At 35.0% G+C, this 23,487-nt stretch overlaps 1 protein-coding gene across 7 annotated transcripts in view; it reads left to right on the plus strand.

The window, feature by feature from the left end:
• RP1 (RP1 axonemal microtubule associated) overlaps positions 1-23,487 on the plus strand; it is a 217,760-nt gene that overhangs the window by 58,973 nt on the left and 135,300 nt on the right. For all 7 annotated transcript variants that reach the window (XR_004748453.1, XM_035318571.1, XM_035318573.1 and 4 more), the window contains exons 13-22: positions 787-884; positions 3,843-4,016; positions 4,657-4,869; positions 6,797-6,974; positions 8,700-8,831; positions 13,083-13,285; positions 16,651-16,740; positions 18,856-18,988; positions 19,205-19,356; positions 21,881-22,035. Coding sequence is in view for 6 of the 7 variants with exons in the window: in XM_035318571.1 (XP_035174462.1) it covers positions 787-884; positions 3,843-4,016; positions 4,657-4,869; positions 6,797-6,974; positions 8,700-8,831; positions 13,083-13,285; positions 16,651-16,740; positions 18,856-18,988; positions 19,205-19,356; positions 21,881-22,035 (1,528 nt within the window). In the remaining variant the exon portion in view is untranslated. The remainder of the gene's footprint in view (positions 1-786; positions 885-3,842; positions 4,017-4,656; positions 4,870-6,796; positions 6,975-8,699; positions 8,832-13,082; positions 13,286-16,650; positions 16,741-18,855; positions 18,989-19,204; positions 19,357-21,880; positions 22,036-23,487) is intronic.

Below are 23,487 nucleotides of genomic sequence, written 5' to 3' on the forward strand. Positions count from 1 at the left end.
TGACCCATTGTGTTAGCTATGTGTCGTCCCTGTCTTGCTCCAAGGGCTGGAATATGTTTGTGTTTTATAACTTCTGACATCTTCCCAATGGGCACAATGATTTCTGGCTATATAATTCTCATAATCCTGATGACACCCTAAAAATCTCATGTTGTGGACACCCCAGGAGTCCAGCAGAGACAGATGTGTCTTGCAAGTAGGGCAACACTATGTACTGGTAGATCGGTTTAAAACAATAGTCTGTTGCTGCTGGGAACAATAAAAATGGCACTACTTTATCTTTCATCAATATTTTGTATGAAATGTATGAAATATTTTGTATAAGAGGCAACTGTTTAGATATTTAGATTTAAAATTTTAGAAGCCATGAACTGTGCTGCAAGATTTGCATTACAAATTCTAGTATGAATATATAGAAAATGAATTCTGCTTTCCTATATGAGAGTTTTATGTTTCTTGCACAATCTGTTGTTTACCATATAATTTGATGCTATAGTCCAATTCATTATACTGTAGTCTTCAATTCTTTTTTACAGATTTCTTTTTGGTACGCATATATGCTGATCAAGAGAAATTTGTTCCCTATCATTAGCTCTTAGTGATTTTTCCTCAAGGCAGAGAATTAGATAATTGTCTCAAGATATCTTCTCCAAAAGGAAAGAGGGGGGAATTCACTGATCGGAGAGGTCAAACTGTTGAGATAATATAATTTAAAATGATAAAGTACTGATTGCAATTAAATAGAATTATGAATTCATAATTATGAATTTTTCATTTAACTCTTAGGTCTTTTTGATGTAATTGTCAGAAGGGGAAATATATGCATATTCAGCAGTCATCATATACCACATCTTGCTCTTGCTAATGGCTATGCAACTGGAAAGGTAGGAAATGCTGTTACTGACTTCTGCTTTGTAATATTTCATTGTCTGATTAAAAATAATGTTGTTTTTAATCTGTCTAACACATAATCATGCTTCCAGCCAGATAAGGAGCTAAGAAGTGCAGAACTGAACCCAGGAAATTACAAATGGATAGGCAAATTTAGATGTAGGGCTTTGTTTTCTCAGTTTTCTTTTTATTCTTGGATGGATTTTTTTCATAGCATAAATGACTTGGTACAGGAATATCTGACCATTCCAACGTGCAATTTATACCTGCTTGTCCCATGCTGCCAAGGTATGTCGAATATCCTAGTATCTCCTCTTTTTGTATAAGTATCAATTCTAATGCTGATTTTAAATGTCAATTTTTCTTTTTTTTTTTTTTTTTGTCTTTCTCTAAATAACCTGCATGTCATAAACAAATTGAAATATTCCAGGTTTGTTTGTTCCATCTTCATATTCTTATTGCCTTTCTTTCTCAGCACTTGCAGTATGCAAGCAAGCACATTGAGCTGTAGAATTTAGTTCTTTCTGACTAAACTCTTCTATTGATGAGAGAAGAAGCTGTTTCTCTTTTTCTAGTTCTTCCCTTTATTTATTTAGGGAATAATCACATAGTCAAAGCTGGTCCCATTCCTTTTTTACATGATGTGCATTAGCATTAGAGGGAATAGAGAACTCTCAGCAGAGTTAGATTTCTCAGTGGGAATGGCATCAAGCTGCCAGGTAAGCTGCCAGGCAAACTGCCAGACCTCCTTGCAGGACTTTTTAGTGTTCCTATTCATTACTGTATTTCTGATACTGGAAGCCCCTTGCAGTCTGTCACATTTGCAGTGTGTCTTACTACAAAGAGAGTATTAATTAGACACAAATTCACGCTTTCTCTTTTCTGCTTTGCTACTGACATGTTTTATGAGTTTGACCAGCCTATTGAAAATCTTGATTTCCATTTTCTTGTTTTTAATTGTGCAAGATGTTCCTCCTCTCAAAGAACAGGAGAAATGTTATTTTAAACCTCTTTTGAGGTCCTTGGAATGATAATAGGTAAATGTAAAGCAAAATGTCAATACAAAGTTTACAGTTGACCTTACAATATGCTTTTAATTACACTTTGATGGCATGCTGGCTCACAACCACTTCTAAAATCCATCATTTTTTTCCTTTACTTTTGAAAGTAGATTGAGTCTGATAAACAAGTTTTTCTGAGTATGAAGCTTCAGAAGACAGTGAAAATTTTCTCAAAAAAGTTTGATTATTTGAAGTCTTAAAAATACCAATTCATAGAATGGTTTGACTTGGAAAGAATCTTTAAAGATCACCTAGTTCCAAGCTCCCCTTGCCATGGGCAGGGACACCTCCCACCAGATTGCCCAAAGCTCCATCCTGCCTGGCCTTAAACATTTCCAGGGATGGGGCATCCACAGCTTCTCTGAGAAACCTGTGCCAGTGCCTCACCACCCTCTGAGTGAAGAAATTTTTCCTAAAGTCTAGTCTAAATCTACCCTCTTTCATTTTAAAGCTGTTACCACTTGTCCTATCACTATACTCTCTGGTGGGAAGAGTCTCCTCCCATCTTTTTTGTAGGACTCCTTTAAAAATTGGAAGGTCACAAGAAGGTCTCCCTGGAGCCTTCTCTTCTCTAGGCTGAACAGCCCCAGTTCTCACAACTTCTCGTCATAGGAGAGTTGCTCCAGCCCTCTGATCATCCCTTTTGCCCTCCTCTGGACTCTCTGCAACAGGTCTATGTCCTTGTGCTGGGGGCCCCAGAGATGAATGCAGCAGTCCAGGTAGGGTCTCACAAGGGCAGAGCAGGGGGGGACAATCATGTCCCTCACCCTGATGGCCACACTTCTTTTGATGCACCCCAGGAAATCGTTGGCTTGCTGGACTGCAAGTGCATGTTGCTGGCTCATGCGAAGTTTTTCATGCACCAGTATCCTAAAGCCCTTATCAGCAGGGCAACTTTCAATTCATTTGTTCTGTGACTTTTGAAAATTGTCAGAGTATGTATGCAAGTGATAAGATAAGGGGACCAAGTGATAAGATGAGGGGAAATGTCCTCAAGTTGCACCGGGGGGAAGGGGGTCAGGTTCAATATTAGAATAAATTTCTTTACTGAAAGAGTTGTGCAGCGTTGGAATAGGCTGCCCAGGGAAGTGGTTGAGTCAAGAAGGTCTTCAAGAAATGTGTAGATGTAGGACTTAGTAGCACGGTTTAGTGGTGGACTTTTCAGTACTAGGTTAAACGTTGGACAATGTGATCTTAGAGGTCTTTTCCAACCTGAATGATTCTATGATTCTAAGCCAGAAGTCTTTAAAATTATTGTGCATATTATTAGAATTTTTACATTTATTAAAATCCTAGTTTTATTTAAAAATAAGAATGACGATGGAGTTGATAAAATATTTAAATACATATTCTGTATATTGTATCTTTCATCCAGTGGGATCACAGTCTGAAAATCTGAAAAGATAAGCATGGATGTTTTTGTTGCTTTGCTCTTTCATATAAATCTTATTTCTTTAACTGTTTTTTGTGAGATCAATATAGACTGATGAGGACAAACATTATTTGGAACCATCCTGCAAATGAGGGTAGCGGATAGTTAAACTAGTTCATTTCCTATGAGTGTTACATTCCATCCATCTTTGCCAAGTCTTTTGGCTGTGACTCTAACTCTGTCTCCAGTTGAGGTATCCAAGTATCTTTCATGTTAATTTCAGATTTGTGTCATTTTAATGTGAACTGTTTCCGTGATTTGAAATGCAACAGAGTCCATAATTTTAGGACTTTGTTATTAGGATTGTGAATCTGGAAAACAGGAAGACATTTTAAGACTAGACTAGTAGTATTGTGGAAACACAAATAAGCAGAAACTATATCATGATCCTCTCTGTTTTGGATTTTACCATGTTTAATAGTTCTTATAACTTATTGTTACTACTTTGTTTATGTTAGAGCAAAGACAAGACTTGCTGTGAGCTCCGTGTTCACCTTCAACCGAATGGTTCTGCCATTCTTGAGTCAGCCAGGAGCCCAGGTCACACAGTTACGTTTAATCTTCAAGGCAAAGTACCTGATGAAACAACAGGATATGCTGGACTGTCCAGAGAATTTGTTGTGCACGTCAAGGTATGATGGGGGAGAGAAATTAAGAAGACTTTTCTTAAATTTACTGTTACAAAAGTAATATCAAGTCTAATCAGATTTGAGGATTGCAGGCTGAAAGAGTGATCCTCGCCCACCAGGTGGAGCTAAGCTACAGTTTACTAGGCGTCACTTGAAGTTTTCCTTTACTGCTCTCGTGGGGCAAGCGATGACGATACTGTAGCTGGTATATGCAAACAGGGTGGGCTGCAACAAAGAAAAGATGTCACTCCAAAATGTTTAGAAAACCTTCTAAAAGTAGGCAGGTAGGTACATACAGGAGGGCCTGAATGGGAAGTTACTCAATTAGAAAAGAGAACAAGTTCCTTAGCTTGCCACACCACTTGTGCTCTGAACGTTGTGCTGTGCTTCTGAATGACAAAAAGCAGGGAAGCTGCAGAGCAGTGAAAGGTTTCTACTGTTCAGGATGGTGTCTGCACAGAATGCAGCAAGTATACAAAGGCTGGATGTATGCTTGAATTACTTTGGACATTCACTTATGTTTTATACATGGGAATACATGAAAAAGTGCTTAAAATAACCTCTGTGAACAGTATCAATATCAAAGATAAATGTGGAGAAAAGCTGTGCTATTGACAAAGGGCTTCTTATCTCTCATCTGAAGGGTGTGTTTCATCATGGTGCCATCATTCTGCTCAACACAAGTCTTTGCCAGGCTCTGTACCTCAGACCTGACGGGAGCTGCAGTGGAACAGGTCAGCAGCAGCAGGAATCCTACTGGAAAGTGCATAAAATCAGCTCTGGAGTCTGCATGTTTGAGAGTGTGAGAAACCCAGGAATGTACCTGAAGATCAAAGATGGCCAGTGTAATGGAACAGTAAGCAGTTCTTTGCATTTCCCTCTACAGATAATTTGATTAGATTGTCAATGATAAGAGAAAATATTTTTTAATTGCTTGGATAAAAATGCAGTGGAAGCATTGTTTGGATTTAAGATTTTTCAGACCTTTTCCTTCATTTTTTTCCACGGAGAGGCAGAAAAATATAGCAAGAAAAGCTGTCAGGTCTCTTTTGCACTTAATTATGAAAATATGGTTATATTTTAAAATATTGAGAATGTGTGTGTACTTAAAATTTATTTGTTGCTAGATAGCTAATGACTTTGTGTCAAGATTCTGTTGTATTAATTTCATTATTTTAAACTAGTTATACTGGTGGGAGTTTGTTTTGGAAGATGTTGGACTGATATTGGCATCCTAACTTGAACTGAATGATCGGATTTTATCTGAACTTAAGAACCTCCCCCCCCCCCTTTTTTTTTAATTATTATTTTATCACCCAGCCATGCAGATTATTTTCTCGAAATACCTCACCATTTATAAGTAGCCTGCATGTGGAGGAATAAAACTAGGTTTGGAGGATGGCTAAAATATTCTAATTCTTGGACCAATAATATTGTCCACCTAATATGACTTTAATTAATGCATATTTACACATGAGAGAGAAGAAACAAAAACAAACAAACAAAGAAACAAAAAACACAGAGACAGAAAAATCATTATTTGCTCATTAGACTTGGTGTTTATTAATTCTGTGTCAGTTTGCTGATAAAAACTGATATAATTGTTTTGAATGTGACAATACAAACTTGTTGAGGTGTTTAAACTGGTATTTAATCTAAATAATCTGAACATAAAAAAAAAACAAAAACACACTAATGAATAATTAAGATGTAAGCAACTTCGTGCAGAGCTAACTTTTTTCAATGTGGTTCTGTTAAAATGAGTGAAAATTCTCAAAACTATTCATAATTTTTATTTGGAAGTTTAACCCAAGTGAGAATGAAATAGAGCTGTGTACTTACTGAAATCTGAGATCCATGAGAATTTGCCATTGAATCAAATATACTCCAATTAGAGATCAGAATATTTGATCCACATTTTGGATATAGGCTTTCTGAATATTGTACATTTTAGTAGTGCCCTCACAAATAGACGAAGAGGAATTTTTCATGAACATCCTACAGGTTTTTCTAGCAGTTACTGTGTTTTGAAGTTAAAAGTGTAACATATGAGAGAATGTTCTTCTCTCTGAGATATGTTAAACTGGATTTTTTATAGCCTGTTTCTGGTTATTGTCCACTAAGGTTTTCATATTCTGAAAATTAGTTGAATCATGGTGCCTTAGCCCATGTTAAAGTGATAGCTGTGTTTGCGTGCACAGTACTTTTCAATCCACAAACATACCCACTTATCATTATTAAACAGCCTGATCCTTGGAGATGTCTGAGGTTTTGATTGACTAGGGCTTTGAAATTAATGTAAATGCTATAAAATGCAGAAAAAAAAAATGTTAAGAGTGAGTGGTTGTAGCAGTTTGTGAAAAGAAGAAAAATATATTTGATAAATGTTGTTTTATCATGTAGGATTAGCAAATCTGCACTGTGTATAAATTCATACATACATCCTCTTTTGTCTGAAATTGGTATTTTAACCTTCCCTAACCTTCTAAAAGCTGATTAAGTGGGAAATTCCTTTGAATATATCCTAGACTTTGCCTAAATCCTAACATGATTCAGAATGCTTTCATGTGTGATCTTTCACTTACTTGAATTATGTGTTTGGCATTTTTGGTCACAAAGGACTAAACAGAGCCAAGATGCAGGGTGTATATTGTGAAGTATCTAAACTTAATCTGAATTTTCATTAGAAGATAGTAATGTTTCAGTCTTAAGAAACATCCAGTTTGCCTCTATATATCAGTGTAATTATTGAATTTGTGTGTTTCTGTTTTTCAATTTCTTAGGGCACAGGTGATGAATGCTGTCATTTTAAAGTTGAGAAGAATTTGGAAGCTGGATCTGTAAGTCTAGAATCAGTGCGAAATAAAGGGATGTATGTTGGTCTCCTGCCAGATGGTCAGACTAAACCAGTCATTAACATTGGAGAGAACAACGTTTGTTTCTACCCACAGGTCATCAAATGTATGTGGTTTCTTGATACTCTAGTTTTCCTTAGTGGTTACTGTTTCTGACTGACAAAATTCAAAACAAAAGCATAAAAGCTTATTTAGGCTATTTTCCTGGTTGTGTTTTAGTAATTTTAAAGATGAAAAGTCTATTGTATTACACATTTTCTCCCATGTAGCTAGTTAATTTTGCTTCATTTCTTTCCTTTTATAGCAGTAAGTGATACAGAAGTTTTTTTTTTTTTTTTTTTTTTTTTTTAAACTGAACAAATAATCTTTTGAGCATGAGAATCAAAACAGGTGATAAGATAGAAATGGAGTTGACTTCCTGGATCTATTCCCCATTCTGACCAAAGTTTATGGAAGCCTGGGAGATATTATCTTGCTGTCAGTTATATTGCACTTTCCTGTTTTTATAGGGAAAACAGTAGACTTACAAAATGCCCTTATGCCCTAAACAGGTAGGGTACACTTGTCAGTGTTCAGTATGATTTCTTCTTTAATGGCACATTACAGATTTCTTCTTTAATGGCACAATACATGTACTATTCCCCACTAGTATATTGCCTGTGTGATTCTTTTATCCCATAGTCATATTTGAGAGCTATTTGCAGGCAAAAGCCTTGCTTACTAGACTGACCTCTTCTACTTGACTATCTAGGGCTCAGAAATGAGCTTTCACCACACTCTCATTCCCTTTCTGTCTCATCTTCTTCAGGAGAAAAAAGTTTTTAATTTGGTGAACAATTCATATCCAGCTGTCTGGGATTATAACTGTAGAAAAGAGTGGAAATACTATCTTTATTTGTTTATTTATTTTATATATTTATCTGGTGGACAAAGCCAGAAATCAAGAAATTAAACATCTAATGAAACTGTTAAACTGGCCATCAGTTCAAAATTCAGAATTCTTTCAGATTTTTGCCAGATATGAGCAGAACAGGTTCATCTTGAATGCTTTGATCAGCAAAGAGAAAGTAACATAGAACCTGTCTTATTACTAATTCTGTTTTATGTATATTGTCACCAAGACATAAAGAAGCGTTATCAAAGTCACTGTAATGGCATCCTTACCATTCAGTCCCTACTTGCTGCAAGGTGACAAGAATATTTCAGTCACTGTGTCCTTGTAGACAAAAGGAAAGGGTTTTTCTTTGTTACCTTTTCGGAAGAGCAGGTTTTCAATGGAAATTCTCAACAAAGCGGGGCTTACTGATGCTATTAAAGTAAAGCTAACTGTTACTTTGTTACAGGCATGAGTTCTTCCAAATCCTTGTTACTCAGTAAAAGCAAGACAGCAGGAGCTAATATTTTCTGTTAGAGCAACCAAGATTTTTCTGTTTGCTATTTCATATTACCAGAAATGGCCTCTAGCAGTTTTTATTTCAGCATTCCTACTCTTAAGAAAGGAAATATTGGGGGAATGGAGAAGCTGATCTTGGAACACTACATTTGAGCAGGACATTTCATTCATATATCTATGTTAAATTGCTACTTAGATTTTCAAAACAGTAAATGGATTGCTACATCATATTTTTTCTACTTTTTTGCAGCATGCTGCTAACAACAAAAGCCTATTACTAGTGGCTCTGCGCTACACAGAGAAAAGACTTTGGTTTCTATTGTGTTGAACAATTGAGAGATCTATTATTACTGTTTGTCACTAAAAATGTGGGAAGCTTCTGAGCAGAAAAAGCAAATGATTGGTAGCTAGTGAAGAATTTACATTTGACTGTTTCAGTTGGCCGGGAAAAGCCTATGGGAACATCTGCAGCACCCAATCAAGAAAAGAAAGGCTTCAGAGAATCTGAACACCAACCAGCAAAAGCCCAGAAGCAAATATCTCAAACCCCCTCAACTTTTCCACCCTCAAGTAAGCAATAGTTAAAAAACTAGTTCTGATACAATATTTTAGTATGTCGTCCTTTGTGTCTATTTGCAGTTATTTATCTCTGTTTTTCTAGACTGTTGACTTATGCATGCATGCAACAGGAACACATTACAAGTTACTGTTTTTGACAAGGGCATTGGAATGTGGCTCATTGATTAGGTAACAATCAGCATGTAATTGTTGAGTATTTCCACATTACTGTTTTTCAAATTCATAATCATCTATCATAAGTACTATTTCTGTGGAAATTAAGAGGCTGATTTCATAAAGAGCCAAATCCAATTCTCACTGAAAGTAATAGAATATTTCTCTCTTAGATTTTCTTAGATTTTCTGCTTTATAATTCACTGGGGGAAAGAGCAAGGTTTTGTTGTGCTGCATGCTAGCTTTATATCTATGTTGAGGAAATTAAGAATACTTAAAGACTGTTCAGACTTCTATTTCAAACTGTACCTGGTGAGTTTGTGAACATGAATCAGACACAAAGTATGGAATAGTTGTTCATAGGGTATAATATTGGGAAGTATTTAAATCAGTTGAAACAAAACACTCTGCTTGAATTCAAACACAGGTATGGATTTTTATTAATTACTATTCATTATTTCTGACAATGTTGTTTCTATTTTTAGCTCAAAACAACTACCTTCAGCTTCCAATCAGACTTCATGCTATATTGCTATATCATGCTATATCATCATGCTATATCATGCTATACCATCATGCTATATCATGCTATATCATGCTATATCATCAGACTTCATGCTATATTACTGTGTCACAAAGCCTTCCCAGAAATGTTGTGTGTTGTCATCACATAGTGTGATGTGCTGAATTTAAAATGAATGGCAACAAATTCACAAACCATCAAATCTGTTATCAAAGAAGTAGGATGTTTTTTAGAGTCAGATACAAAGAAGCACTATCTACTGTAAAATTGGTTAGGTAAAGATTATAGTACTTTGTTAGAAGTATTTCTGACACTCATACATGTGGATTCTACTTATGCAAAATGAATAGAAATATCAGTCACTCTACCTTTCAAAGAAAATGCTCATATTTTGTAAGAAATTTTCACTTAGAATACTTTTAAAGTTTGCTTATTCTTTTTATTTCTGAAGTCATGCTTAAATTTCAACAGTGAAACATGAGAGTGCATATGCATAAATTAAGGAGAGAGATGTCATTATCTTCTACGAGGTAAACACAGTCTGTGACACTGAGAACAACTTTGTGGTTCAGCATTAACAAACTGTGTCTCTGAGGAATGATTTCTATACCCTGCATGCTCCTTTCCCATGTGTCTGGAATACTGGTAGTTACTAATAATTTGAACACATTTTATTTACAAAGCTAAATAAAATACAAATAAAGTCTGATCATCATTTCCATTAGGTTTACATTGGAAATGGTGATAGACAAGAATGTAATAAAATACATCATTACCTAATTCTCTGCTCTATAAAGTCATTTTTCTGATGCTTTATTTCAAAAGCATCTCTCAATCATATGGTATTTTGGGACCAAATCACTCTCATTTTGTTTGAGATTTGGGATAAGTAAATAAAACAGCAAAGTAATTTTTATGAAACTGTGGGAAGGATTGTGACTTCTCCAACATTCTCATGAAGGGCTATCAGAATGAATTTTTGTCGCAATGGAATTATATCAGAGTGCCATGAAGTGTATAAAATCCCATAACTAATCCAGAGTAACCATCAAATCCTCTTTTCAGATTGGAATATTTTTAGCCTGTAGCAAATCAATGTGACTGATTTCCATTTGTAAGAGTGCCAGTAAATTACAAGGCAAAAAAAACATTCCAAGTTTGTGAATTGTTCATGCATTATAATTGTTTTCAGGAAGTAGTAGTTTGTGCTTGCAGTACGTGCTTTGGGTAGCAATAGCCCAAGTGCAGAACTTGGGCTATTATATATATATATTAAAAAAATATTCTCTCTCTATATACTATATATATAATATACTATATATTATATTATATATATATATATATATATATATATATATAGATGTACTTAGTATACAGAGCAGCCTGGGATTCCTTATGCTGCTTGACTGCCTGTGCATTTCATGAGACTTTTCATCTGTTTGCTGGGTCTCAACTTACACCTGAAGAGTAGGATGTGGTGTCAAGTAGCTGGAAGGAAATTTAGCTTTTCAGAGTTATAGGGTAGGAACTGGAAAACTCAAGTTACAGAAAGTAGTGTTACTTGAAGAATGTTAAATAGTCAAATTCTCAAAAATACATATTGTAGCAAAGCAACTAGTTTGCTTTAGTTGCTGCTTCAGTTACTGAAATCCATATGCCATGAAGATGTAGAATCTGTTGCTCATAAAAGTTTTGTAAGAAGCAAGTCCAAAGGATTCAAATTGGTTTTCCATTTTGTCTTCACACTTTTGTGTTATTGCTAACAATGAAGTACAGACCTGTGAATTTTACAAATCTCTGCCATAGACAGGCATTGCTTTATGTTGTTCAGTATTTGTAGTGAGTTTGGCTGGGATGGGCTCTATTTTCTGTGTTTTAGACTGATGTTATCAGTGTTGATAACACACCAATGCTTTATGTATTTCTGAGCAATGCTTGCACAGCACTGAAGCCTCCACTGTTTCTCACTCTGCCCCACCAATGAGCAGTCTAGGAGCGGGTAAGAGGTTGGGAGAGGACACATCCAGGACAGCTGACCTGAACTGACCAAAGGGATAGTTTGTAACAAAAAAAGTCATGCTCAGCTATAAAAACTGGGGAGGATTTTTTTCCAAAATTGCTGTTCCTTGGGGACTGACTGAGTATAGGTGCACTGGTGGTGAGTGATTGCTTTTGTGTCACTTGTTTTTTTGTGTTAGATTGTTTTCTTTCACTTCACTGTCTTTATCTCAGGAAAAAAAAAAAAAAAAATCCCAGCCAGAGCAAGTACAGCATTTTAATCAAGCAAATAAAAAAAGCAATGGGCTCTGACAGCAAAATAGGTAGTGAAGCAGGAACATGCATAGTGATGCACTGGGAATTCTTCAACAAATCAGAATCAGTGGCTTTTTCTGAATACCACAATATCCTAAGTGAATTTATACATGTAGCCAGATATACATCTGGCCTCAAAAAGCTTGTTTCATAGAAAGCCACTTAACAAATGAGGAATGAGTTGTGGGATACAGAAGAAAATTAATCTGCAGTGCAGATTATAGTTAACATATTAACTGTATGTATTATTATAAATTCTCTTTGCAGCCGTATGAAAAGGCCAAATGAAGAACTGTTTAGGAACCCTTGCAGGACACAGTACATATGCAAGTGTTGGTTCATCTTTTCAAACTCAGGGCTTAAATCTACCTCTTGTGTCAGAACAGATTAAAAGTATTGGAGGGCAGGAACTCCCTGTTTTGGAGAGGACTTCCTGGAGAGAAGTGTGTAGAGGTGACTTTATAGTGGTGCCATTATTGAAAATTACTGTTCTAGATATCTGATGTTTGCAAACTTCACTATGACTAAAATACTCAGAATTAATTTCCTTCACCCCGAGAGAGTCTACTTTTTCATACTTCAGTGGCGTCATTTGACATCGCTGCACATATACTCTATTTTCAATCTCAAGGGTATACAAAAGATCACTAAGCGCTATTCTCAAGTTAAATATATGTTTCCTGAAATTATATTTGCTCAGTCATTAAAGCTATGATTTTTGCTCATAAAGTGGTACTGCACTGCTGTTGTCTCATTTATGCAGAACCTCCCCCAGCCCAAACACCAGCACTGTATACTTAAGTATACGGGCAAGGATATACTGTGTTTATTTATTTATTTATTTTATTTGAAATTAAAATTGTTTCTACTTTTGGACATGTTTCCATTAATAATGTCCCGATACAAGACATTGGAAGAACATTTGCACATAATTCTGTTCATTTCTAAATGTAAGAAACCAGAAATGTCAATCTAATGGCCATAATTCTACATCACAACGTCTTTACTTTAAACCAGGATACATATAAAGAATAGGATGAGGGAGACTTGTTCTTTTCCAGTTGAATCTTGTACCTTACCCAGTCATTACATTTTGGTGTAGACAAGAAACATAAATCAACCTTTTCAGACTATCCCACTTGCAATGAAAAAATGCAGTTCCCTCTTATGGTCTCCTTATGTGCTGAAGTTACAACAGTGACTGGCAGTTTCACGTCGATTTTCATCTCTCACTAATGTTCTGTATTTCACAGAGGAAATGAGAAATCCCCAAGGTGGTGAGTGTCCTCCTCCTTCAGCTGATGAATGGAAAGTGTCAGTGCTGACAGGGAATGCAGGAACTCAAGTAAATGTCACTCTCTGGATATATGGAGACAGAGGAGCATTTGGACCAATAATTCTTGGCAAGGACAACAGAAAGCAGCTGTTTCTTTCCAGGCAGGAGGATGAATTTCAGGTAGCTAATGAAGGCTAAGAACATTATTTTACTGTGTACCTTTCCAAAGATTATTCTGTCATGTGAAAAGAAGTGTTTTTCTGTTAAGTTTACTGCATAAAATAAATCTCTATCTAATCTCTGTGAATTCTGCATTGAATCAGCTTGGTGCATATAGTTAGCAATGAAATAAATATTATTTCTTTTAACTTCCTCTACCAGATATAGTAGTCAGAATAGGACAATGGCAGGAGTAAATTTATTTCTCTAAGGCCATTGATTTGAAACTAGCTTCAGAAACTTTCCACTCTTAAACAAATCACATGTGATGTAAGGCTTATGTATCCTTTAATTATTTTAGTAATGAAATGTTCTTGTGCACAGTTTTCAGAGCATACAATAAAATGGATATCGTGGAGCTAGTTCAGTTAAGGAAGATAACTGAGCCATTTTTCAGCCACCACATTATAAATAGCTGGAATACTAGAAGATATACCAATGAAATTACTGAGAGACCGATAAATTACCTGTTATAATGTCATTAAAACAACAACAACAACAACAACAACAACAACAACAACAAAAAAACAAACAAAAAACTTTTGCTATTATTTAAGAATAATCCGATGTCTGTTTTAAAAGCCTATTTCTAGATAGGCTGAGAAGAAATTAACAAAGGGGCTAAAATTTCTGTTTTGTTTAAATCTTTCTGTCTGAGAAGCATGTAACACACCACTGTCTTCAGTTAACTGATGCAGACTTACATTTCTTATTTTGTGATTTTTTTGTCTGCGTTCTTCTAATGCAATCTTGGCACAAATCAAAAAAATTACTGTCAATATTAATAATAATCTCTATGAATAGGGCATAAACAGGAAGCTAACTGACTGTAAAGTTCATTTTTTAAGCATGCGAGCTATATATTATGATCCATGGGGAATCCTGTTCTCTTAATTAGTGAATAATTCATGGGAAGCATTGGGTAATAGCATGTTTACAATGTTAATCCATACATTTTAAAGAGATGGACCAGTTTCTCTTCTCTGAAATAGACATTGCACATTATTGCTGTGTGCTCCAGATAATGATCTTGTGAGACAGCAGAATCTTTTCAACAGCACCTGGGCTCCTACTGTAATTTTTTGCATCACACTGACACTATTTTGTTCAGGCATGAAACAGCAAATGGCACCAAAGTGCTTTTCAATCTTTAGTCTGCAGAAAAAAAAAGAAAAAAAAAAAGAAAAAAAGAAAGAAAAAAAGAAAGGAAAAAAAAGGTAAACAAAAAATCATTTAAAAAAAAGAGTAAATGTTCCTTCTCCCCCACTTCTTCTCTCCCCCCCTTCTTTTTTCTTTGAACTTTATCCTGTACTTGTTTAGCATAAGTCTTGAAATACGGAGAGGAATGAAATACTTTTAAAGAGTTATATTTTTACTATTTGCATCCTTGCACTGCATATATTTTCACTGATATTTTCTAGATCAAAATAAACTAAATTTTATTATTTAAGTAATCAGTTCAATCATAGCTCTGGCCAGCAGTTCTTGGACCAAAACAGCGACCAAAAGCCAATGGTAGCTGGGCAATTTGGAGTCAGTTTTCTTTAACCTTTTACTTTACCAGCAGTATGCACAACTATGAAAAATTCACGTAGAACTATTTTAAGAAGTGAAAACCCTTCATATGTGGCCATCCCTCTCTCACCTTACCCATATGTGTAGTCACTGCCTGTTTGATCCTTTTTAAGACTGTGCATGTGCAAAAAGTCAAGAAAGATATACGTTTTTTCTCCTGGGAAATGTCTGCTTGTTTTAGGCAGAAGTCACTCTTTGCAATTTGACAAAGCCCAATGCATTTATGTTTTGTATTGATATTTGAAATGAATATATAACTGTTAACCAAATAGTCTAAAGAAGGATTCATTAGAATAAGCAGAAAACATGACTGTAATGTATATTCAGTGAACAACAGCTCTGCGAAGGAGATGGTATCTCACATTACTTGAGAAGGGGGCTGGTTTGTTTGAAATGTGGGAAATGTGGGAAAAACAACGGTAGGGTTTTTCAGTCAAGCTGTACAAATGCCTTCATTTTATTACTTCTCTAATGCAAAAGTCTCTCAGTTACCCAGTTAATAAGTCTACACATATAGAGAAATATTATGGAACACGAGCAAGGATATGAGAATCTGACTCCACAGAACAAAGCAATTTTCCTAAACCATTGGAACAATGTAAATAGCTTCTTTGCATATAAATAATGGAATGGAATAGGCTGTTACCAAGCTTTTATTGATAGAATTATTATTTGAAGATGATATGATAATGCTTTTACTTTTTCTTTCATGGATGTTCATTACAAATAATCTAAAAACTTGTGTTCAATTTAAGCAATGGTTAGATTTCAAATAAACTCCATATAAGTGCAGTAGAACAAGACTTCATGGAGTAGATCTCATAAGTAAGAGCACTAGAATGCATTTTGAAAGTGCATGTGACTGCAAATCATAGAGTCAGAAAGCAAAAATCGTGTTAGTGACTTTCCAAGTTTTTCAGATGTTCTCCTAGCTTTTGAGAACTTATTTTTCAAGGGCTCCAAAAGCTTTTTATCCCTTACTTTCACATACTAGGGTTTATGATCATGTTGCTGTACTGCATTATGAAAAATCTGTGGCCTGTAGTTCAATGGATTTAATTTCACATTTATTCTCTCATGAATGGCTCTTACCAACTTTTTTAAATCTTCAGACTTTGAAGAGTTTAATTATCTGCCAAATCATTTTCATTGCAAATATCTTGATTTCATTAGGCTAAAATCTGGTCAAACTGGAGCTCAGACAGAAATCTGCTCAGACAAATTGCAAGCTGTCTCTTTTCTGGACTATGTAATCCCAAATCTGATGGTCAAATGTGTGCTTCTTCTGTACACTTAGATACTACAGTGGTTCAGAGAAATCTGGAACCGTGCAAAGATAAACCATGCATTTTTATGTATCTTTTCAAATGTTAGGTCACTTTTTATCATTATTATTATTATTATTTTGAAATATGGGCCAAATTGAAAGCATGGCAAAATATGGAAAAACAGGGCAAATATTTTTTGTGCATAATGAGAACTGGATTTTTGGGTCAATTCACATGTGATGATAGAAAATACTTTTTTTTTTTTTTTTTTTTTTTTTTTTTTTCCAAGATTCACAGCTGTAACAGTTCTAGGCATATGCTTGCCATTGGGATGCCTCTTTTTCCATGTGTATCGGAGACTGAAATATCTCTTAATTAGATACCTTGCTATCTTGCAAGGTATGGCCTTCCTTAATCAGCATGCAGCCTCCACTGCACAAGATTATATTATATATATGTTGTATTGTTCTGGTTTTATTTCAGGTTAAAATAAAAAGCATTGGGAATATCTACAAGATAAGAATTGAACTCGATGGATTACCGAATGAGCAGTCAGAGTGGAATTTACAGAGTGTAAGATTTTTTTGATAAATTCTTTTTTTTTTTTTCCTTTATTATTTTTATATGAACTAAAACCCTATCTTTTCATGAAGTTTTTGCTTCATGAATCAAAAAATGTTGGTTGTAATACATGCCTATTGCTTTGTCATAGGCTGCTAGGATGACAAAACAAGTGATGCAGTCAGTCGCCTGAACTGAATTTCTGGACTTTTTTTGAAATTATTCTTAACTTCTGGAGTTTGTAGATGTAATTTTAGTGTATTGATGGCTTCTATGGAGTTTTGCTTTGTAAAAGCTCGCCTGTATTCCTCAGTGTTCGCTAGGGAGATTCTAACTATAAATTCAAGCTATGAAAAACTGAAAATGATGGAGAAGCAATTATTCCATGACAACTGCATGCGAAGAGTGAAGAAAGTTTGCTGAAGAATAGGCTGGTTCTAACTGGCCCAAACACAGCTCATAATTATAACAATTTTCAGGGAAAAAAACAAAGAAACAAACAACAAAAAAAACCACGATCTTTTAAATTAAGAATTATTTGTTATTTTCTGCTTCTGTTTTAACTCTATTTTTCTCATGCTATTCAGGCATATTTGCCAGATTAAATTTATTCTAAATTCTTCCTAATGCTGACATCCATGCATGATTTCTTTCATAATTACAGATAAGTATTCATCTCCCGTTTCTTATTTTGAATCTATAAGACATAATCTCAGTACAATTTAGACAACCAGACTTGCAGCGTAATAATGGATTTTGACATTTACTGAAAACCCTTAACTCTAACTGCACCAAAACTGAATGCAAATATAAATATTTCTGTTGCTCAAATGGCTGCAGGAATCCTGCTTTCCATTCTGGTGGTTACAGAATATTTCTTTAACATTTTGGTCCAAATTTCAAAGGGTAACCCTGGGATTTCAAGTATTTCTGTTCACAGGAAGAAAGAAATTATGTTGAAAGCTGTGTTTTCAGACAAAGCAGTTAGTATTTGCTATTGTTATGAATCAGCAGGGGGAGCTCTGCCAATAAACATTACAGGTTAAGAATCACTGCTGCAAAAGTATTTCATGTTAGAAAAAATACAAGTTTTGGTGCCAAAAGGAGAGTTCATTTTACTTAAAATAATATTTTATTGGAAAAGTGAGATAAAGTCATATATTCCCAATTTTCTAAGTATTAGAATGTGAATGTAAATACATATTTTCATAATTTTGTTCACAAACCTTATGTATGCTATATCCACATTCAAACAGAACTGCAGAGTGACAATTTTCTGCTACTGATTTCCTTCTGCTTGTGAAGGCCTGTGGAAAAACTGCAGTACGCACTATTATAATTCAAGACCAACAAAAACTGCTGCCATAAAAGAAAAAGAAAGACTGCTTCAGTTATAGAAAACAAGTAGGACAGCTATCACGATGTACCATGGCTAATAAGTTGAGAATTTAAATTCTTCAGAGGAATAGATAGAGGATGCTGGTACTCAGACCTTCTTTTGTTCAGCTGTAAAAAGAGCCAAATACAACATGAATTGATCTAATGTTTCAATGTATCCTCCCCTTGCCAAAGTATCCTCTCCTTTGCAAAATTCAGGAAGATATAGATGATGAGTTTCATCCTGTTTCCATTTTATTTTAAAAATATGTCAACCTTTCCACATCTTCCAAAAGCTCAGTTTCACCTATCCTCACTTACTAGAATGTTTTCAGGTTTCACTACTCCAGTGTTAAACAGAGGTGGTCCATTGACAGAAATCAGAATTGATGACATTTCTTAAGAAAAAGGAAAAAAAGAAAAAGAACAACAACAACAAAAAAAGAATTTCAGTTATAGATTTGTTTGGTCCAAGAATAAGGTAATTTTAAAGTATAGGGCATTTTTAAAGAATAGAGGCTGGCAGTTTCAGCTGAGATACCACAGGTGTGAATAAAGATCTTCTCTAGTTATAAGTAAAGTAGCAGTTAAAATGCAAATGTTTTCATACTGCAATTTTGTGTGTCATATTTACTGATCATGTTATTTTTGTCTGAGATTGAAGAAGAGTTAAAGAAAACTGTTTTGTTGTTGAGAAGCAAAACACTGAAGAGAGTGAACTGAGTCATAGTTAAACTGCTTCTTCCTTAGGTGACACTGCAACATCTGATGAGTAAGAAAACTCTGAATTTTCCAGCAAACACGTGGTTGTCAAAGAATAGTGTTGACAGAGATTTTGTCTTTGAACTTCCAGTAGTGGAAGCTGGAAAACCTATCTATCCAAGTAGGTATTGCATGGTTACATATATATTGCTTACTTGGTTTTCAGTATTAATGTCATCTGAATTATAATCCATCTGCTGTATATCCATAAATGTGGTTTTAGAAATCTTAAAAACATAGTTAGATTGAGTTTGGGAGAATATACTCCAGACAATTATTTGCACATCATATTTTGCAGTCATACTTAACATATTTTTCTTTTGGTTATGTTTGGAAGTTGTTTTATACCATGTTCATGTCTACACTGGTGACTTGGAGCAAGCTGATACGGATTCTACTGTTTATCTGTGTATCTATGGAAAAAGAGGAGATTCTGGTCTAAGACTTCTGCATAAATCTGGTATACCAGTGAAATTTCAGAAAGGAAAGGTAAGTCTGAAGAAGAATTTGCTTAGTCATCTAAATATAATTAAGTAATTTTCATTGATCTTAAAAAGAACCTAATAAAAAAGGTCACAGAGACTTAGCACCTCAGATGTTCAGCAGAACTAAGGAAAATCAGATTTGATGAACCCAGGAATGAATGAATGAGTAAAAACACAGGCAGGTAAAGGGAAGAAAAATTATATTAAAAACCCCCTGGAAGCTAATGAGAAAAGCTTTGTGTGAATATAAAATATTTTCTGTCAAGGTATAATGAGTTACGACTGGCTACAGATGAGTGCACAGAATCATTCCATGATTTCAGATCTTAGTAAACTGCTGGCTATGTACTTCTTTTAGCACATATTAGTATAGTAATTGAGATTAATGCAAGGCAGTTTTGAAGTTATTTCATCATTCAATTACATCTGATCTCCATAAGTAAAACATATATATCATTCTGATTTTCTGCAGTAGCATATGGTTTAATGTCAGGAACTACTGGGCTTAATTTAAGTCTGCCACTGGCCTTCTTATGACCTTCTAAGAAACAAGCCTGTTACTTCATTTATGAGCTACTGAGGATTAACACTTGTATATCTAACAAATGGCATCAGGCTTTTAGAGGAACAAAAATAAAATAAAAGGCAGTATATAAAATACTAGTAATAACTCCAGAGGTATATGTACTATTTTAGAATATGTATTTTACATCATTACTAGTGCATTAGGTATTAATTTCTATTCAAATTGAAATTCAGAATTTAAATGGAGTTGTCTAGGTGATTATTCTAGATGATCTGATGGTAAATTTGACATGTTTTTTATCAGTGGAATAAGGGGGTGGTTCAAAGTGCAGTTTGTTTTAGAAATGGGTGAAAAAGAGTGGATTTCAGGGGAGGCAGAGCAGGGCCTGGGATATAATATTTTGTGACAAAGATGGTTGAACGCTGACTTGAACATGATTGTTGTGATTTAAATAATCAGGCAGCTCAGTACCATGCAGCCATTTATTTGCTCCCCATGATGAAGAGGAAGAGAATCAGGACACAAAACCCAAAAAGCTCATGGGTTGAGATAAAGACATTTTAACAGAACAGAAAAGGAAAGGAAAATAATTATTATGATAAAGGAATATACAAAACAAGTGATGTGCAATGCAGTTGCTCACCACCTTCTGACTGATGCCCAGCCAGACGCCAAGCAGCTGCCACCCTCCTGGCCAAGTCCCCTAGCTTTTATTGCTGGGACATCCAGTATGGGACATCCCTCTGGTAGCCTGGACCAGCTGCCCTGGCTGTGTCCCCTTCTGGTACACCCCCAGCCTCCTTGCTGGAAGGGCAGCACAGGAAGCTGAAAAGGCCTTGGCTCTGTGTGAGCACTCCTCTGCAACAACTAAAACATTGGTCTGTTATCAACATTATTTTCATCAAAAATACAGAACACAGCATCATACCAGCTACTAGGAAGAAAACTAACTCTATCTCAGTCGAAATCAGGACAATATCTACCCTTCATTCCATACCATCTATGTCATGCTCAGGTCCCACACTTTTCAGTAAATCCCAATTAATCACCACCTTTCTTGACTTTTGATATATACACACATATAATAAAAGTCTATGGGCAATCCCTCTAACATGTCTGAGTTTATTTAATCCAAGACTTTGGGTCCCAGCTGTCATAACAATCCTGTAGGGTAGAAGAGACAGCATGTGCTGTTGGATTCTCACATGCTTGTTGTTGTTTTTGGATTGTTGCATGGCATCCTTCAGAAAGGATAGTTTGTGATCATATATCATGTATACAGATAGTTGCACAGGCAATCTTAATTCTGCCATTTGCTAAGAATTTCACAGACATGAATTTTCCAACGTAGTTCTTTCCTTCATTATCGTTTTACTGAGAAGTATGATCTGGACAGTTACATGGTGGGAGACAAAGCTACGTAATTTTTACTGTGACAAAAAGTAACCAACATGAACCTTTCACCTGATCAACTTCATGCTCTTATTAAAACAGCCTTTGCCAACAGTAAGCACATGTCTAAATGATTAACAATGACAAAGTGACATGTCAGACTTCAGTTTCTTCAGGCAAAATAGAATGTAAATAGAGGAGGTGAGTCGACAAAGAGCAAAGGATAAGAAACTCCGTATTTTAAATAAACATTAACAAAGGAAATAATTGCCTGAAGTGGTTCTTACCTAGAGAGGAATTATGGTAAACAGTGAGGTACTGGAATAATAGTGAAGGGCAGTAGGCAACATTTTGTGTGATAGGTGAAAAAAAGTATTTGGGATTATTATTGCATTCTGATTTTAGTTGTGTTTTCTCACTTAATCTGATGCATAATCAAAAGACATTTAACTTTTTGGATACAACCCCTTTGATACAGTCCAGCTACCAGTAAAATCAATAGGAATCTTGAGCCACTGTTAAGGGTTACATCAGGCTTTTAAAATACTGTTGCTTCCAGACTTTATTAATGTTTTGCAAGTTATGGAATGCCATCTCCTCTGTGTCCTAGGTCAATGCTTTTGAAGTGAAAGCTGTATCTCTTGGAAAACTGCAGAAGGTGCTGTTGCGCTGTGAGGCTAATTCTAAGTCCCAGTATTGGTACTGTGATAAAGTCATTGTCAGAGAAGCTGAGAACAACTCGGAGTATGTTTTCAATTGCGAAAGGTAGCTTTTACAAGAATTATCTTAAATATAAGATAGATTTCTGAGGATGTCTATGGTTTCAATAACAGTATGATACCAACAAATGTTCAAATGAGTATTTTCCAGAAAAAAAAAAACAAAAAAAACAAAAAACAGATTTGGATTATTGTGCAGTTGTATAAAAACCACAAAATGTGTTGCTCCAGAATAAGTTGCTTGAGTTCATAAGCTATGGTTGATATCAAAGATTAAATTCCTAGATGTCATGATTATATATTTAATGTATCATGGTTACTAGATTATTCAGTTTAGCCTTATTATACAAGGATCAGTGCTATAAGCATGCCTTACCTATTCAGGAAGAAAAGATAAAGCACACAAAAAGGGTCTAAGTTTCCAGTTTTGTAGTCTATCTCATGGATACGTGCATCATCTGAGGGAAATGGAGGGAGCACAGAGTAACAATGTGACCATGTGACAAGGCACTGGATCAAATAATATTTAAATAAGATTTAATAAATGTTATTTAATAAATGCAGGATGCCTAGTTATCTTGTCTGGATTTTTTTTTGAATTTATGTAACTTAAACAGCTTCTTGCAACTCTAGGTGTCACATCCTCAAAAGAGGAATAAAGATACCCTCTTCCTTTTTGAAAACTCTCTAAAACATATACTTCAGTCAGGAGAGAGAGAAGCTTTCTCATTCATAGCTTTTCTACAAGGAAACACTGCCACTGAAAAAGGGTTAAAGTAGGTCAGGGTTGGGGCTCAGGGCTAGCCTCCATCTGGGCCCAAATGTAAAGCTGAAACACTCTGCTCTGTTCTAGGAGGAAAGCATTCTTATTCTTCAGAAATCTAATATATTAATCTTCAGCCTCACAGTTTTATTTTACATTGATATGTTATGATGCACAGTATTAACAAAATGCTGTATTTTTCCTCACTTAGCCAAAGAAATATCACCATCTTATCTGACTTAAAAAAAATATCTGATAATTAGTTTCTGAACATCCAACAGCCCTCACTGGATTTTAGTTATACACTATTTCTCAGTTACCTTAGTTACTTTTTAACATTTGAGATTGCAGTTTATACCTGTGATCAGGTTTTAGCAGTTATGATACAAGCAAGTTGTTGTCTAGTAAGACCAAATTTACTTCTTAGGGACTAGTTCTAACATAAATTGGTCTGTTAATGTTTTCAAGACAAAAATAAGGAACCTAAAATACTTGCAGAATTCTGTCAAATATTTGTTATTTTAGTTACATGTTCCTATATATTGTCCTTGGTCTAGCATTTCTTGGCACCTAAAGACTTAGTAATACAGTAATACAGTGAAATAAGTTTGTGGCTTGTATGGTAATCTTAGTTAGAGAAGTTTCTTTACAGAAATTTAGAAAGGAGAGAATTAATAAGGATGTAACAACAACAACAAAAAAAAAACAATTGAAAAACAATAAATAATGGTATTC

Source organism: Oxyura jamaicensis, chromosome 2 (assembly GCF_011077185.1).
Source record: "Oxyura jamaicensis isolate SHBP4307 breed ruddy duck chromosome 2, BPBGC_Ojam_1.0, whole genome shotgun sequence".
Classification (NCBI taxonomy): Eukaryota; Metazoa; Chordata; class Aves; order Anseriformes; family Anatidae; genus Oxyura; species Oxyura jamaicensis.